This window comes from Pelmatolapia mariae, linkage group LG7, assembly GCF_036321145.2.
Source record: "Pelmatolapia mariae isolate MD_Pm_ZW linkage group LG7, Pm_UMD_F_2, whole genome shotgun sequence".
NCBI lineage: Eukaryota > Metazoa > Chordata > Actinopteri > Cichliformes > Cichlidae > Pelmatolapia > Pelmatolapia mariae.
In genome coordinates, this window is record NC_086233.1 from 21,739,130 (window position 1) to 21,758,993 (window position 19,864).

General features: G+C 36.1%; 1 protein-coding gene across 1 annotated transcript in view; it reads left to right on the plus strand.

Annotated features, from left to right (window-relative positions):
• The window catches only part of brinp1 (bone morphogenetic protein/retinoic acid inducible neural-specific 1), a 106,260-nt gene that overhangs the window by 39,119 nt on the left and 47,277 nt on the right, over positions 1–19,864 (plus strand). The window contains exon 3 of the mRNA XM_063478440.1: positions 14,643–14,833. Coding sequence (XP_063334510.1) covers positions 14,643–14,833 — 191 coding nt within the window. The remainder of the gene's footprint in view (positions 1–14,642; positions 14,834–19,864) is intronic.

Here is a 19,864-nt window from a genome sequence, read left to right on the forward strand (position 1 = left end):
GTTTCTCATTTTCAGACTTGAAGCAGTGAAGCAGCAATGATATTAAAGACTACTGACAAGCGCATGCTTGTGACATGATATCTAGCTGAAGTATGATTTCAAAGCGCAGGAGAAAAGTACTTTTAACTGGAGGTCAAGTGTCTAAAAAAGGACACAGAGATGACACAGAAGGTTTAATTCCTGCATGTTGTTATGTCGCTATAAAACCTGTGATCTATTTTGTTTATCTGTTTCCCCCCTTGGTCACAGAATGTTGTTTGTCAACCTACGTGATATTAAATGCTTTGCAGTTTATTTCTGAACATGGAAAAGGAAACTGGCAAAACAGCACATAGATCTGCATCTTTACTCTTTATTAAAATTGATGTCTTTTCTTGAGAAGCTCTTTGAATCTCAGCAGTGCAAAACATGACACATAATTCCACCCAGGGCCTTCTGTATGCATTCAGTAAAGATTGAAGAGATGCATTCATATTTATTTAATTTCATTGTATTTTCAGGACCTACTTGCCATGAAAGTTCTCCAGAATAAACATCTGCTATCTTTCTTAAATGAGATCTTTAATTCAAAGTTATTTTATTTTTTAGAGCCGTAATAGTGGCCAAAGTACTAAAAAAATATCCTGAAACATCTTATTTACCTCAAAATTCGTCACAGTTTTATTTGCAGTTCTCATAAAGGTGACAGTTTATCACTTATTTATATCACTGCAAGACAAAATCTAAACCGTATTCAAATTGGTCTCAAATTCTTCATTCACACGGCAATTTCGATGGAATAAGGAAGGTAAATTGCAATATTTTTTTTCCAGCAGGTAAAAAGATCATTGGGATTACAGATATGAATTAGCTTAGTAATTTTATCCATTACACTCTTAACAAATGCAGTCCACAAAAACCATCAACATAATGCTTTTATTTTTTAATTTGAGCTGTGACTGACAGTTAATATGGGGTCAGCTGAGTTCAGCAGTAAATGGATATGATACAGTAAGCGGCATCTAACAATACCAGCTGATTCTTTTTACTGCATGAATGTTTTGACCTTTGAAGGTTTTCATTACGTGTAGAGTGGGGGAGCATTGTTTGTCACTGTTTACAGGATAGAGCAGATGATGAAGTGTTTTATTATCTGCATACAAAGGGACTTTATATGTCAGGTGGATACATACGCAAACAAAGGATAGCAATCTAGAAAATGTGTTTATAAGACTGTGAAGATATTTAGAGATTCTATATGGCTTTCATTTCTGTGCAAGCGCTCTCTCTCATCCAGTTGTATGCTGCATGAGCTAGTAATAATTTCTATTTCTTCCCTGCCCACACATTGAGACTAGTTCATCAGCAGTACTTCTCACATTACACAGTTAATTAGATTCAAACACATGCTCATGTCACTCACCCATGCATTTGCTTCTGGCACAATGTCCCATCAAATTCTTGAGATTAAAGCGAATTAAGAGATTGTTTTTGATTAGATCAATTTTCATTTCATTGCCTCATCACAATTACAAAGTGTACTAACAAAGCTATTATACCAGCAATCATATTCCATTTAGACAATCATGTTCCATTTGCTGATATGCTCTAATTAATAGTTATTAACAGAGAAGCTTACATGTGAATATGGAGATGGAATTTAGGTATCATGGCATAGCCCTCGAAAGCTTTTATTTATTTATTTTTGTCTTTCAGTAAATAAAGAGTATGATTTCATAGCTTCGAAACTTATTTCTATGAAAAAACAACTAAAAATAACTTTTGTATACATTCTCACTATGCTGCCACTGAGCAGACTTCATTGCATTAACTGTTATTGTGGTCACAAGTTAATTCAATTTATAGTTTTTATTTTCCCCTTACTTTGACCCAAACTATTGAGATTTCTTTCTAGGGTCAGCCCATTATTCTGCAGACGCCGAAGTGAATAAAATCATGACCCAGTCAAATGATTTTCTGAGAGGCTTTATTCCAACAGCCGCACATTCACTGGAAAGAATGGATGAAAAATCATTCACACAATCATGTAAGAATGATTGAGAAAAACACATGTATTTCATTATCCTCCCTTTCTCTGACTTTTCTGTGCAGGTTACTGCTGATTTTGCTTTAGAAAAAAGAAAAAAATAACAGTGAAACTGAATTATGTTAGCTCGAGCAAAATCTACCTGAAGAAATAAAAAAATCTAATACTGCATTTCAGTTGCTGGGTGTTGCTCTTGCACATCACAGCTGATATAATTTTCCTTCACAACTGATTATGTACTTTTTCATCTCACTGTCATCATTACCAGTCAAATACAAACATTTCACACAGATGACTTCTACAGGAATACGCATGATGTTGCATCTCGAAGCATTCCTCTTTTGGAGACTGAGAATTTTTGGTTTTATTTTACCAAAACATATTCAACCTGCAGTACAATAATTATGGACCGAATGCAGTAAGCTGACTGGACATCGACTCATAGCATAGGAGGGAAATGAGCCAAAGCGTTCTTCAAAAGCAATTCAAAACTTTGGAAGGTCACTAAGTGGGCTATTCCACAGGAGTTAAGTACTTGAAGTATTTAATTTAACACGACTGAGCATGCAATCAACATGCATTTGACTTACAGGACTGAAAACTACAGAAAAACCTGAAAGCTGACAGCAAAAGCATTGTGGGTATCTCCACTGGTTCTAGAGTTCAGGCAGGTTTTACCTGCAAAGGATGCTTGACAAAGTATTAAAAAACTGAGAACTGTATTTACTCTTATGTTAATTTTTTCCAATTGTATTTGAATTGGAAATAAGGGACTGTGCATAAAAAAAGGACTTTAATTCCCCTATAATTAATGCAATATTCAAATTAATGCTGAGAGTCTGCTGTACTACTCCTAACTGTAACTAGGGTGTCTAAAGAATCTAAAATAATATGTGGACCTAGCTGTATGCATATACTACTGTGGCTTTTTGGCCTAAAACAAAATTACTGTTATTCAGTTAGGATAGCAACAAATTACAACTACTTTAATACTTTTAAAAATAATAATACTTTTTGTATTCAAAACCATAATTACAATACAGCAATAATATTTTAGAGCTGTACTACAGTACATCACAGCCAGTGAGAGGGCATATACATTCATAGAATATTACATAAGTAAACTTGGATTATCAGGCATTGTAACTATCCTAAGAGAAGGTAGAAGACTGACAGTTAATTTTAATTGGTTCACTTTTAACACCTAATTGTATCTAAATCTATCTGCAAGGAAAAGTCTCTTGGGTTTTTTATATGAACTCTCTGATGGTATACCACTATTTCTGTATAACTCCTCCAATTTCCCCACACTATTTACTCTATTAAAAAAAGAAGGGAAAAATCCAGCCTATGCCTGTACTGAAGAGTAAATAAATAAATCAAGAACAAGCAAACAGCTCTGCATAGTCCTTCACTGTGCACTGGAGCATAGGATTAAGATTTTGTCTATTCTGAATAATTCTCAGTGGTTGAAATTCATGCAGGACTTCAATTGTATCTCTGTCTATTTGATTTATTGCCAAGCTTTGCCTCTTTATTATCGGTAATATCTCCCTACCCCTTCCTCTGCCTCCTTTTTCCCGTATATTCTGTCAAAATGCTACATAATACTTTGGCATCATTGCCCATCAGGGAGCGGAAACATGGAAATCTGAGTTAATGCACTGCTGATGATTAGTGTATTTTGCACCCTAGTTTAGCTGGATCATATAGATAAAACCTATTAGGCACCTCATCTGTCAGAACATTAAACTGTTAAGACATGATTTTGCTTGTCCATTAGTTATCCCACAATTTAAAAACATAGGTTCAGAATGGTAACAGTGTTATACTTTATGGCCGATCTGTTCGGCAGTTCATGTAGGTCTGACCCTGGGACTGCTGGCACAAGTGGCCAATGAGAGCGTTGTAAGCACAAAGATTTAGTGAAGTACAGTAAAGAGGCTAGCTTAATGGAGTTAGCCTCTTAGCAAATTCATAACAGAGAAAGGGACACAGACAGCTTTGGGTGATAACAACCCTGGTGTCCAACTTTTTAGAGGTCAAACTCCAACAATATCAACTCTAAAGTGTGGATCACTGGTTAATCACATGAACTAGACGAATTAAATAAGCCGCAAGCTGTAACTCATGAAAGCCTCTTGTTCATAGCTTCGACAAGTGTTCTTCAAAGAAGACAGTCTCTGAAATATGGACATTCATAAAGCCTGCTGGGCCACATATTGGTCTAGATGTAATAACATTTATCCTATATCACTGAAAAGATATCATATCTGAGTGGATGTGATCATGCAGCACTGTTACTGTGTGAGAACACCACGTACAGAATAAAAGAGAATAAGTCAATACTGTGTGGGAAGACAGAATCGCTTCACAAAGTCATTCATGGGGGAATTTCCATTATTGGATCAAAGTCTCCCCCCGTCCTAGCACTTTGCCAGCATTTTCTGTTGAGCCCTCATGGTGCACCACTATCACTCAGCTGAGCATGGCTCTGTAAAGACAGTGTGGCAAAGATTCAATCAACAATGTCTCAGGAATGTTTAATGGGCGTAAAAAAAACAGAGTAGAATGCTATAAAACAAAGTCCCAGTGTGTAGGACAATTTACTCATTAATTTTAATAAGCATTATTCCACTCTCAGTCATTTGGCTCATACTACTAAAACCCCATCATTTAAAAAAAAAAAAAAAAAAGCTACATCAATCATATGGGGTTTCCTTTCTGTTCAGAGTAAGTGTAGACTAAACAGGTAAATACATTGCAAGACCTGATAAGATTTCTCACCTCTGTCTCATCACTCTTAATTATACAAAATTCAAAATGACCCGCCTATGTCAGGGCCTCCTTTTACTGGGAGCACAGATCACTGCTATTTCTGTTGGTGTTCTGTTTTTCATTTAATGGTTGTTTTGATAGCTCATTATCAGAGCAGGAGCTCATTTGCATAAACACTGTATTTTTAAAAGTAGTTGTTAAATTCTCATGTAAAACAGTAAGTATGCATGCCTTCCAATCCTCAGGAAGCATCTCTTTTTAACATGCAAAAGTATCTTGATATAACTCATGGGCTCGACTCAAGTTAGACTTTAAGGTCAGTGATTTGATAGACAGCAGTTAATACCTTTGCTTTGATTGGCTGTTAGAAATGGACTGTTACCCCTTGGAGTGATTTGTTTTTATAGCAGTGAATTAGACCTAAGTAGGTAATTCAAAATAACGTATCATTTTCAACTGCAAATATGAAGTCATCCCTGACAAACAAAGTAGTGGAACAAACGGCTGAAATTGAAAGGTTCACCCTTTATCAAAGCTTGAAAACAGTCTGTTCCTTCTCACATCAGAAGGAGCAAGAACTTGTACAAAACTGCATCAGCAGCCCCAAAATCACACACCTCGTTCATGTTGTGTGCGACAGGTACAAAGAAAACAAGTGAATTCTTAAAGGGAGAAAGCACTCTTCAGTTACGTGTTAAAATAAGATTTTTCTGATGTCTGCTGATTCTGCTGATCGTTGCACTCATCAGTAACTTCTGACATCAGTGACCTTTTCCAGTGCCTATTGCATTACTTTCATGTTCGCATCTGAACACTGGATGACAATTATTCATCGTGCAAACACATTTGAATTTCTTTTTTTTGGTAACCATTCCAGCATGTATCACAAGGCTATAGATAACAATAGCAAAGCAACTGACTCACCAGATATGAAACAAAGCAGCGTGTTAAAGGTGATGTGAGAAACTAGAAACAAGTCCAGAATAAATGTGAGAGGAGGAAATTGCTGTCTGTGGAGGCTTTCAGTAGATATTACAGCAGAGGCAAAGGAGCAAAAGGATTTACAAAATCATGTAAATCTGTATATATGCTGTCACCAGCCACTTTGCTAGGTATACTTGTTCAATGCAAGTATCTAATTAGCCAATAACCATTTAGACATGTAGACATGGTTGATATGCCCTGCTGAAAAAATACTCATCTGATAGGATTTTCTCACACAAACAAATCTACAATGGTCAGAAAAAGAGAAAATACCCAGTGAGCTGCAGTTCTCTGGGCAGTAATTTCTGTTGATGCTATAAGTAAATGTAGAATGAGTAGATTGCTTCTAGCTGATAGGAAGGCAAAAGTAATTCAAATAACTATTTGTTACATCCAGGGTATGCAGAAGAGCATCTCTGAATACACAACAAATCAAACCTGGAAGCAAATGAGCTACAGCCACACTGCGCATCACTCCTGTCTTCTTAGGAACATGAAAATGAGGCTACGATTCATTCGTACTTATCAAAATTAGACAATGGAAGGTTGCAAATCTTTTGCCTGGTCTGATGTGTCTTGATTTGTGCTGCAACATTTAGATGGCAGGGTCAACATGAAAAAATGGACCCCATCAATTGATCCTATCTCGTCACAATAATTCAGGATGCTGGTGGTGGTATATGGTGCTCGTGATATTTTCCTCTCCATTTTGTGCTCTTTAATACTAAGCATTGTTTAAACACCATAGTATTGTTGTTGACCATGGCCATCCTTTTACGACCACAGCATAACCATCTCCTTATGGTTGCTTTCGTGGGGTGAACACAGCATACTACAAAGCTCAAATAATCTCTACCTGGTTTCTGGAACATGACAGTGAATTAACAGTATTCAAATGGCCTCTGTAATCACAAAAACTCAATCTAATTGAGCATATTTGTGTTGTGGTGCAATAGGAGATTTGCATTATGAATCTGCAGCAGCTGCGTGATGCTTTCCAGCACTTTGTTCACTGTATACCACAAATTTAGGCATATCTGGAGCCAAGAGGAGATCCAACCTGGTATTAGCAAAGTGTACCTATAAAGTGGCTGCTGAGTGTAATTTAACAACATTTAGAATATTTTTGTAAAATAAGGAGTTTTTTTGTAGACATGTTTGACTGATTTCTAAATATTCGGAACTCAACAGAATATTTGGTCTATTATTGAGCATATTTGAATAATTAGTAAAGATGATTTCAAATGTCTCATTATTCAAACAAATGCTGAAATCTGTCATCTACATTGTACCCTTTAAAAATATCAGGAGACAGATTCAGATTGAAGTATCTTTCATGCAGTGATTATTGCTGTTTAATTGCAGCATCAAAGCACTCTAAATATTACATTTTTAAAACAAAATAGATGTGTACTAAATGACACATGTCTTTGATAGAAAGACTTACTACAAATAGAGCTACTGCTAATTTATGATGTAATTCAGTACAATAACCTCAAAAAGCAGCTACAGAAATTACAACAGGGTTGAATCATCACCTCTCTGAAATACTCTGCTGAAAAATCACCATTATAAGCTTCACAACTGTAAATGCTGTATGGATGTACAGGACACTGATTCTCCTTGCTCTCTCATCTGTGTCATATTTGAGGGATTATCACAGCAATGTATTCTTCTGAACGTACTGATGAAAGACATTCGAGGTATTCCCAAACCTGTACTTTGAGATTCAATTCAATTTCATTTTTTCTGTCTTTTACAAGGTTTGAAATAAAGCCTTAGTTCAGTGGCTGTAAGTATCTAACAAATGCAATAAAGTAAAATCTGTTAACACATTTTTAAGTTAAAAAAAAAGGTTACCTCATATTTCAAGCAACAATATACATCAAACACAACCAAACACATTAACAGTGCTGTTAAATATACTTTACTGTAAAACTGTAGTTTTTTAACATCATAAACACTAATTTAATTACAATTTTCTGATCTGGTACTAACAGGTGTGACTTAATGTGCTAAAAATGTCCTTATTAAACTGGTTGCTAATGTTATAAAGCTTTTATTTCTTACAGCCCAGAGAACACAAAGTATCAAAAAGAAAAGAAAAACAAAAAACAAATAAACAGCCACGCTGTCTCTTGTTTGGTCGTAATTTCTGGTTGAAAGTTAAAAATAAAAGTGATATTAGGCTTAACGGCTTCACTGTTGAAAAGGAGAGGAGAAAAGAGTGGGAAAGTGCTTGTAGACAAAGACGACTTCCAAAAGACCTGCAGTTACGTTCTCGACACTTCTCTCCCAAAACATCTGATGCATTTAGTCCACTAAAAGAGCTCAAACGCTGCTCACGACAGGCAGCAACTAAACCAACACTGTGCCTAAAATTGTCAAAAAAACTCTAAACACTCTTGGGGGGAGTAATTGAAAATCACTTTGAGAAACATGAAAGACAGAAAATATTAGTTGATGTTCTGCAAACAGTAGACTGCCAGTTGGTGTTTGTGAAAGTGAACCAACGGTCACGATAACATGAGGAACCTGACAATCTGCCAGTTTAGTCAGCGCAGCAATCCGTATGTAAATGTACTCTTAGTACCACAGCTAGACAGAGATGACTACAGACATGTCAGATGCCATACAATTGCCAGGTGATTTGCATTAAGTGGTAATTATGGACCATGGTTGCACATGTGAACATGAAACTGAGTTGGATAAAACAGTAGAGCAGACTTCCAATCCTAGGATATGTTCTTCTTAGATGATGAAAAAACACCACAGTGCAAGTTCAAGAAAACAAACTTCAGTGGACACAGATAAACAAAATAGGCTTCACTAGTTTTTAACAAAAAGTTGAAGCAATTGCTAGAATATTATTTAGCGATTATCATTAAAGAAACTGTATGAAGGAGCAGCAAAATAAAGGATTACAGAGCTTTTGTGTGCAAATGGTGTTCTCACTCTATTCTGAGTAGGACCACAACAGAGTGAAACTGGTTTTTGGCAGTTTTCTTCAGCAATATCCATCCATTTTTGTTGCAACATAAATCTCTAAACAATAGTGTTTGTATTTGTGTTGTTGTAGGCCTGCATTCTCCCAATCACGAAGACTGATGAGATCAACCCATAAAACATCACAATTGTGGCAAATCTGCCTAAAAATCCTTGTTTATCATAATGCAAAAGACATCTATAAACACAAAACAAAAGCTGTGGCATGTTTCTCTTGCATTAAAAAAACCTGTATTTTATAAAGTAGCCTAATGTAATGGTGGCGGATGCTAACGTCTGGAATTCCTCATTAGTGGAATACATAAAATAATCCATATGGTGCCACAAACAACTTTTTCCATCAAACAACAAACCCAGTCACTTTCTGAAACACAGAGGAGCAGTTTCCAAACAGACTTCCAAGATTTTGCCCTGTTATTGCCTACTTGCATTAGCGATCATCTTCATTTTTTCATTGTTCTCATTGTTTTGATCTGGTTCAAATTGAAAGGGTTAAACAGAATACATATTTATCTAACTGTAGGGTCCAGAAATTGGGGGCATTGCAACCATTTGACATACCCAGCAACGTAAACAGCCACAGCTGCCTATGAATTATTTATATTTTATTTTAATTGGTGACATTAGTCTGAATATAATAGGCTTTACATGTCTACGTGGGCAGGGTTCTTTTAAACACCACACTACTCTCGGCTGTAACTGTTAAACATCTGTAGCCAGTCAAAAATAATATTCTGGCCTCTTTTTATTGTTGCAGTTTAAATCATGTTTGTTGAGGGCCATAGTGCTACCCTTTCTGACAGCATCATATCTATTCCAAATAAAGTTGTTGATAACACTTTTACAGTTGGTGCCGGATTTTTTGTTGTTTCATGATCAGTCAGTATTGTTTGCTTTAATTGAAGATAAAATGACACAGACTTTGTTTTAGATAGCAGAACAGATGTAAATGTGATTTATACCTCACACTGACATAGGTCAAGATGTAAATATAGATGAATGCATTTGACTGTAAAGGCTTTGATCTATAGTATTAGAGGAGGGCAAAGGGAAAGAGGAAGCTCGGCATGACAAGCTCTGTGTTTCACTGACAGTCCTACTTTTTGTTGTGTTTTTTCCATGTCATTTATGAGGCACCAAAGAACATTTTGTGTATGGGCCTTGCCAGTTTCCCACTCAATTAGTTAGATATTTTCAACAAAGATGTGTCTCTCTTTATTCTTTGCTTCCACACTTCTACTTTCAATGTCTGTCATGCTCTCTCAAGGTTTTTTAATCTGGGCTACAGCATCAAAATCAGCTAAGTGCCTGTGGTGACACACTGTATGATGGTCTTTTCCTGCCCCTGCGAGAGCTTTAGGGAATATTCAGTGGATGTCAATACAGCCCCCAACTCTAATTGAAGCAGACGACATGCTGCCTGGAACTTGTTATGACATGCCATATTCTCACTTTCCACCACTATGTTTTCAGGGTGCATCATAATAGTCATACCACTTATTGAGTCATTCAAAACATATTAACCTCTTAAGCCCCAAGCCTACCTGATCTCCTGCCTTTTGCCCCCGTATCAGGGGGCGTTGGGGCTTAAGAGGTTAATACTATGTTAACAATTACAGTAAGCACTGCAAATAAATCTTGCATATAAAAGCGTTGTTGTGAAGCCCAACAGGCATTGATTTGATTTGTAACAATTTAGCCAGCTTTATTATCTTGAAGCACCAGGTTGAAGCAAAAATAGGTCTTGCAAAATTAATTTTTGTTAATTTTGGTCGTGAGTTATGGTAGCGACCTGACCTCTTTTTTTCTAAAACAACAACACAGGCTGATAAAGGAACAATAACAAACAAACATATATATATAAAAAAAACCAAAAAAACCCCCCTAAAAACTAAAGACACATCTTCATGAAACAACACAAGTCCCACAAGGCTACAAAGTATGCAATAACCCCTGATATTTCTGCATTTCATTGGTAAAGCTGATAGTCATCTGACAAATAAAAGGATCAGTTCTTCTTCCCCTTTTAGATCCAATTATATTTGTTTCTACATTTCCCAACAGCTGTCTATGTATAGGATAGTTTTGCTGAATTTTGTGGTGTCATTCCATTTTGTAGAGACTTTATTCATGGCATTTTGTATTGAATTCACAAAGATCAAATGTTAAATGTACCACCTGATGAATTAAACAATATTTAAATATCTCCTGGAAACTGCAAGTTGGGCAAAAACAGGACACAGAAATGCAGCTGCAACATTGTTCTTACCAATCTCTCTCTCCATATGGACAAAACCATTTTTTTTTAAAAATTTCTGTAAACATTATAGAACATTTAAATGTTTTTTTAACAAATAAAAATACAATACACTTTCCTTTTACTGTTTCACAATAAAATCAACTGTGTTCCAGTTAAACACCTTGATTGGATTAACTTGCCTCTGTAGGCGAGAGCTAGAAAAGTCAACTTTTCAGAAAAATGGCAGTGAAATAGCACCAATTTTACAGGGAAAAAAGCCATCAGTTATAAAGTTTAATCAGTTGCTTGATTGGTTTGAATATCTTACTATTAGTTTATGTGAATATATTTCAGGTTGAACATAGACCAAACGCATGAGAAATTAATCTCCTTTATTTTCTTTAGCAAACAGATATAATTGAACTGACAGAAATTATGACTGTTGCTGGACGAAATGTATTCATTCATTAATTCATTCATTCAGTTAAATTTTTACTCTAATTCTGTGTAAATCTGTTGCACTTTGTATTTCCCATCCAGTTGATCACTAAATGATGGTTTTCATGTCTATGTGCAATCTCTATACCTTGGCTCTAGCAAGGACAGACTATATTACAGACAGAACATACTGGTCATATCAATATTTCAGGCAAGAAACCCAAACAAATCAATGCTACTTGTGCAACCTTTGGGTTTCCTTTCCTTGCCTCAATGTATGCTTTTTTTACTCAGACAATATATATAAATATATAGGGAGTTGACTGTTTGACTACAAAAACTGTAGTTAAAAATATTTGTGTATCATCAAGTAAACTCTTCTCAGAATTGTTCTTTGTGTGTGATGAAAATGTTTACCAAAAATATTGGACTTATAGTTTCATTCAATCTAAGTGTTATTACATAGATTAAGTATTTATTTGTGGATGTCCATATTATCCCTTATCTTTTATCCTGTATTTCATACAGCCAGACATAATGTCCCAACCTCCCAAATGAGTTACTTAAACACCATAAAGCAATAATCACATATATCCCTGTCTTCCTTCCATGCAGCTACGATACCATTTATCTCCTCTTAACTTTCTTTGATAGGTCATTAAACCCGGTCTTGGAGCTGTGAAACAAAGCACTGAATCATGTCATGCTGTAGGTTCCATCTTCTGGCATTTCTTATCTGGGGCAGAAAGGCCGAAGCACATATGGCTGCCTTATATAGTTTTATATTAAAATGGATAGTGACCAAACTATGAGAGACATTCTGTGACAATCAACTGACATCTATGACAGAGAGAAAGAAACGAATAACAGACACAGTGAGCGAGCCTGGCAGGCAGTAGAGAGAGATAAAATTTGGTACCACAGTTGCATAACTACAAATAAAATCTTGCAGTTATTTCAGCTTAAAAGTTTGCTCTAGATTTGAGGTACAACAGCAACGTGTACCCCTTAAAGAGCTAAGTCATGGAACAAGAGTGGAAGCTGAATCAGCATGTACTAGCTTGAGTGGTGTGTCCTGTCCTGCCAGATGAGCACTTGTGTCTTTGCTGCGTAAAGGAATTGCAAAGTTCATAAGAAAGACTTCTGCAAATCAGCAGCAAAGACCTCTATTTATTAAATTTCTGGCTTTAAGACAATGCATAAACATATATGGTTAGCAATGCTTTTCAATTTGTTTGAAGCGTTCAAAATGTAAAAAAAAAAAAGTTCCTTGTGAGGACACTGTCGAGATATTACCTGTGAAATGTCTGATACATTACGAATTACATAACAGTCCACTGGCAGAAAAGAAATTGAACTTTAAATGCTAATAAGTGCTGAACAGAGTAGTAAAAATTGCTTCCATCAAGCCAGACACATTGCTGACTACATGTCAGAAAAATCAAACTAAGTGACCGATCAATTGGAGTGGGCCCACGTATTCAGGAGGAAAGCTTGTGATTAGGCTATTATAAAGCGTTCTTGTGTAATTTTTATTCATAGCACTTACTTTTTAACTGAACATTCAACAATGCATTTTTCAAATGTGATAACAAAGCTGTATAGTATCATATTCAATCTAAAAAAAACCAAAACAAAACAAAGGCAACATTTTGACATTATTTTACACACACCTGCCATATTCTTGAAGACATTTCACCTCTCATCCGCGAAGCATCTTCAGTTCTAAGAGCAATTGGTGGAGAATCCCGGATTTTTAAGTCCTATGGGAATGTCCCCAAGGGGGTCATGGACCCCCTATTGATCCTCTACCTAATCACACGAGCCAAGGTGTGAAAACGGGTGTGGGTCACAATCAGCCAAGGCTTCAGGTGAACCCACTGTGAAAACCTAGCCCCACCCTATCATGTGATTTCCAGAGGTCAAATGGTCCAGGATGTGAGTGGGCGTTAAGGCGTCTGGGAGTTAAGGTAAAATCTCTTTCCAAGGTCCTTAGACTAAGATGACCTGGATGCCTGAGAACCTTCACAGACATGTTGGACCCAAGAGTTTTTTTGTTTTTCTTTTTTTAAAAAGCTTAGTCATTAGGATCTCATGAAATTTGGTAATGACCAAATGAGGTGACATTAGTTTTCCCTGCAGGGACTTGCTCTCCAAGAAGCAGTGAGAAAGCTGGAAATCCTCATGGGTTTAGGAACAGGTGGAGACACTGGGACCAAACGTGGCCTCATTAGAAGTACATTTTCCACCAGAGAGGGAGAAGCTGGATGTCAGACCAAATTATCACGTGGTTTTTAAATAATCTAAGATGAAGTATATGACAAACAAAATCGGCGGCAGAGTTGCTGTTTCTCAGAGATGCACTGAACAGAAAATAAGGTCATAACTATGTAATGATGTAATCTGTCAAAGCCATATGGAAATTTGCAGCATTTGACGATTAGAACACACTGCAGTAATCAAAAAAGTGTTTTTCCTAAATTCTAAATAAACCTCTAGATACACATTCACATAAAAGAAATGTATGCAATAAAAGGATGAAATGATTTTGTATTTACAGAAAGAATGGAAGATGATAATGGCAGTTTCTGATTAAAATAGCAATAAAAAATCAATTACAGTTAAAAATACACCAGGAATTCTTGAATAGAGATATTTGTAATGTTTTCGGTGAAATCTTTTCTTGATGTGGGTCTCGATGGATACAGAAACAAGCTTCATAAACATTCACACTTATTCTCCATGATCTTTTTACACTGCAAAAACACAAAAACATCAAGGGCAGAATGAGTTGTAGTTAAGTCAGTGTTGCTTTTTTTGATAGTGCACTGTGTATTTTTATATTTTCTTTCTTGAGAATTAAGTCTGAGCATGATGAAGAGGAAATGACCTTGAGCAGTTTTCAGGAAAACATACTGCATTACAGAGGAACATCGCAGGAAGCTGGTCAGATTACAAACTAAGCAACAGTGATTATGCATGGATGTGTCAGACTGAATAAACACAAGAGAATACGGTGCATCTTCATTACTGGCCTCTGTTTTTTACATTTTTTTTAATGTTTTATTGTCTCATACAGTTGTATTCACATGAAAGACCCCAGTGTGCACTAGCTTTTCAGATAGAGTTTCTATAAGTAATGTAGCTGCATTTTTTTCCGTTGTTTTGCAGGGAATTTGCACGTTGGAAGGTGAGGAACACTGCAATTGAAAGGAGGGATCTTATTCGGAACCCTGTGCCACTCATGCCTGAGTTCCAGCGCAGTGTACGCCTGCTGGGACGCAGGCCCACTACTCAGCAGTTCATTGACACTATCATTAAGAAATATGGAACTCACATTCTCATCTCAGCCACCCTGGGAGGTAAGAGAGGTTCACATGTTTCATTTGCTCACTTCCATGCTTGATTAACAATATTACTTGTTTTTCCACACTGGCTGAAAAAGCTTATTACACATGGCTTGCTTAAATGGTTCATGTCAATGAAAGAATTTATATGTAAGGGAGGATTTCTTTCAAGAAAAGTCTGTCAGGTCTGTTAGGAGTTTTGGACATGCATATGTAATGTATTTAAAAAAATCTGATGATACACAGTATAACAAAAAAAAAAAAATCAAGTATTTGGTAAGTTTTATTCCTTTTTGTTAATATTACGATCAAATGCCCCTGCATGATTCCACTGTGAAAATTCAACTTAATATTGTCCAGGATTATTTATTTACCAGCTTGCAACAATGTCACATCAACTCAGTGAAGCAGCTTGAGGCCAATTCTTTCTTCATGGTTTTGAAAAACTCAGCTGCAGCTACATCACAAAAGAGCAGAAGAAAGCGGACGTGAAAATGTTCTCCAACCAAATCAAAAAAGCTGGGATTTTCAAGTGACTGTTGACCAATCGATAGACTTATTCATAGATATGATGGAGGTGGGGGGGTGAGTGTGCTGAATTCATTCAAACAAACAAGAGCATAAGTGTTTCCATTAAAGTGTAGCTGTTTCATTACAGAGAAAATGTAACCTTTAACTCTTTCTCCCATGAACATGACATTTGACGACCTCCCCTGTGCCCTTTATGATGAGTTTTGACACCTCAGAATGTGTCATTAAAGACGTGGTTTGATGAGCACTAGAGCAGGTTTTTCGAAGGGTAGCCCTAGTAAGCTGTATAGGCAGAAATCACTTTCACTAACTTTTGTGCACCCAGTCATTTTGTTCTGGAGGCAGGTCTGAAATATGACAGCAACCGCTCAGTTCAGAAAACAGAAACAAGGGTTACTCTAGTAGGCATCCAGGGGGGAAAGAGTTAAGAATATATATAAACAGTATATGACTATATAAAAGACAAAACATTAATGAGAAAATTACAGGAAATTGCCAGGTGTCTTGATTTGTCAGCTGTCCATGGTTAGTAACTTGTACAGGATTGCAGGCAATCAACCAAATGGAAACGGCATGCTGTCTGCTAGATTTTTCATCTGGAAACAATTTCAGAAACATGTATTAAATAGAGAGACAAAGACACAAGAACTTCATAAAAATAATTAGATTCCTTACATGTGGCAAAATGTTGAAAACAAGCTCTACATACCCTATTTCTATTTTCAGTTCATGATAATTGATCATTTCAGTGAACAATTTTCTCAGAAAACAGATTATCAGTCTGTATGAAAACCAATAAATGTGAGTATGATGATGCTTTACATGGGCACTTGAAAGGTATTAGTAAAGGAATCCCAAAGAAGTTAAATAGGGAAGGTAAGCTGCTGTTGCACCAAAAATCATAAGGTGTAAGGGGAGGTGTAGCTGAATCAGAAACCCTTGCAAAAAGTGGTGAGAAAATTATAATTCAACTTACATATGATCTTCAAACTTACCTTTACTTTAAGGGACACAGTGTGTACTTCTGTGATTAATCTATAAGCATGACAGATCATCAAATAGGACTTTTCAATGTAGATTGCATATATTATAGAAGATTCATTCTATAGCTACTGTTAGTTACTATGAATTATATCAACACTGTTCTAAATTTCTAAAGAATTAATCAATTCAATTAATTTACAGTGAAAAAGAAAAGAAAAAAAAAGCATCAAAGTATATTGAATGTACTTCACCCTAAAAAAAAAGGTAAGCACCTGTGCTCTCCTAGCCTAACAATAAATGCTTTCTCCTCGCTATCTCTTATCTTATCACAAGCTCGGAGGGATGCATGAAGGCAGCTAACTGTGATTACGTTCCCAACTGCATTTTAAAGATATAATTAGTAAGATAATCTGCTCTGTTATTCAAACCTTGAATTATATAATTGCATGCATGAAACATTGCCAAGTAGTCGCTTCACTTGTGTAGATTGCCGTTTGTAATGTAGCTTTGTAATCTCATGATCGAATGCCTCTGAAAAATATTCTTTATACTTTTGTCATTATTATGATGCTGTTCAACAGGCTTGGGTCATGTTGCTCCAGACTTGCCAAAGCTTGGGAAATGTGCGTTTATGTACCCCAGTATCAATTATTCAGAGAGAACTGGTGTCTTTTAATTTAATTTTTAATTATGTAACCTCAAACTATATTTGTATGTCAGAAGTGATATCTTCAAGTGGAACTGATGCTTTAGCATTAAGGGAAAAAAATAAATCTGGTAGCAGATTTCTTTACTTTCAAATATAAAGTCGGCCTAGGCTTTAATTATTTAGTTACACTGTGCAGATGAATATTAGATGTGAAGAGTTAGAACTGGGATATTTTATAACCCACCCTGTAAGGTGATTCATCCTGCAACACCTTTTTTTTGGAAATTGGGAAATACAATATTGAGCTGAAACATCATATGGGGGTGAAATAAAATTAGGAAGAATCCTAATACATCAGGTACATCAGATGGCTAAAACAGTTGAAAATAACCATAGTATCATTTTCACCCACAGCATCCTCCTTAAGGTTATTGAATTGCATCACCTTATGTGGTTCCTCTATATTTTTACAGATGTCCCCTAGCTCATCTACTTTGCCCCCTGAGTTATCACCATGTTTTCTTTAACCTTCAGGCCTTTGTTTCAAGTTATGGGTCAGCACACTCTTATGTCAATCTTGGAATTGCCCATTAAAGAACACAGTTATATGAACCAAGAAATGTGCATTCAATACTAGAGATGAAGTAAGAAGAGGAGGCTAATTCTCTCTTTAGCCACCTACACTTTGTGGTCTCATGAGTCATTATACACTTGAAAGGAAAGAAATGAATTCTCCTTCTCCCAGGCAACTTAAAGTTGAGTGTTCAAGTGTGAAGAGCGCCATTAGAGCCCCTCCGCCCCACCCGGAAACTGAGAGAAAATGTTACAATGAATTACCATTGTTATGTCACCTAGCATGAGTCGGTACTTCTTTCTTTCTTTGTCTTTGAGCTCTAAAGAACTAATAAAAAGGTGTATACAGTTACAGCCTCTTCTCGATATCTTTTGTTTTTACTTTTTTTAATTAAAGGCAAAATGAATTCAGTTGGGTAGTTTGTCATTTATATTTGTTGTTGTTAAAGAGTTTCATGTAATAAAAGAGGTAGGATCAGTGCTATGCTAATGAATGCTAATGAACTAGCTTTCTGTGTTACTAATTTCCTGCAAATATGGTGCTGTGGTAATGACAGGGTTAACTGTATTCTAAGAAGCAGAAGACAGAAAGACTGATATTCTTATCTGAGCACTGACTGACAGTGTCAAGGGAAAACATTTGTTGTCTGAACATTTTGACTGTTTTAATTAGATCTCAGTTTGTGGCACATTTTTTACATTTTGTTCGTTTGTTTGACTTTTTTTTTTTTTAATGAGTATCAACTGATGTGTATTTTGAAGTGTAGCATATGATCTGAGTTTAGCCTACTAACTGCGTTTAAAAGACTTGAAGCAGTTAAAGTGAAAATAGTTCAGTTTCTGTTTTAACAGAATTTGAAGATGAAATAAATAAATTAATAATTAAGTAAATAATATGTACATAAAACAGTTGGCACAAATATTTAACACCTCAGGCTTTTTGCCTGAGAACAATAGTGTAAGTGAAGCACATTTGCTGACAGGAAAATTCAACCTTTCGGTGTGTCAGTAGTGAAGACGTCTGCAAAAGTAAGGCTGTATATAAATGCTAGAGGAAGGTATTGCTTTTAGGGAATGTGAAGGACAGATTTGCATTTTGCTAAAGCTGTAAGGAATATATTTTAGCACATCTGTCATTTTCTATCCTTCACATGCTTGAAATCATTTTTCCACTTTAAGTGAGAGAACTGCTGTTTCGCTGTGACTTCCATGGGTGTGTGTACAGCCAACTATAGAGCATCTGAGTTGAGTCAGGGAATAGAGAAAAAAGCTTAAAAGGAGACACATCCAATTAAATTCAGCAGACAACTATAGCTACTTCGGAGAGTTCATTGTCCTACATACATCTGTGTGGAGGGATTAAAAAAATACACGATCTGCTCAAACATTTTGCAAAACAGCAAACACTGTCGCTTTAATTGACAACATTCATTTCTGCCTAGCTTTTGCCACTAAGAACTAATCTACATTAACAACAACAACCACAGTGCATTTTTTAAAAATGTATTTGTAGTTAACTGAGAAAGAGTGCATTTACTTTACGCTCTGTTAGAGCTGTTGCACTAATAACTGCATGTTAGCTGAGGAGACTCCTTTGCCCACCAACACTCTGTTGTGAATACACAGACTGACTGAATGAGACTTATTCAGTGTCTCATATCTTCTGCCATGAAAAAGAAGAAATAGTTTATTAAAATGACTTGTGGTTGCCCAAGGCTAAAGTTCATATGCAGAACTATGGCTGTGCCTCTGGTTGTAGAGTAAAACTGCCCAGTGAAACTTGCCAACGCTTCTGTCAACAACAATATCTTTTACTTCATTATACCAGAATATATCTTGCATAAACCCGAAGCAAATGTGTAACTGGCAATAGCGTTATGCCGCTGAAGAGAAGGGTAGAAAATTGGTTGTGAGTGTTACATATACATTTTATTATAAGCGTTAACCTATTTTAATGACGGGATTATTCATAAGATAAGTAAGATGTTTACAATAGAGCTGAGTCGTTGTTGGGTTGTGAGATAGAATTCATCCTATATTGGTTTATTATTTACACAATTTTTGTCATCAAGCATATGTATATATAGTTAAGTACAAAAAATAGATGTAATTTTTCTGTAACTGAAGAAGATTAACCAAGTAACTAAAGTAACTGAAGACAGCAGCACCAAACAGCAAAGCAAATGCAGGGTATGTTTGTGTGTATGTGTGTGTGTCCTGTGAATCTGTGACTAGGTTATGAAGTCATTTGAAAGGTTCTTTGAAAAGGTTTCCCACACATGTACCACTGGCATAAAATGGGGCTCTCC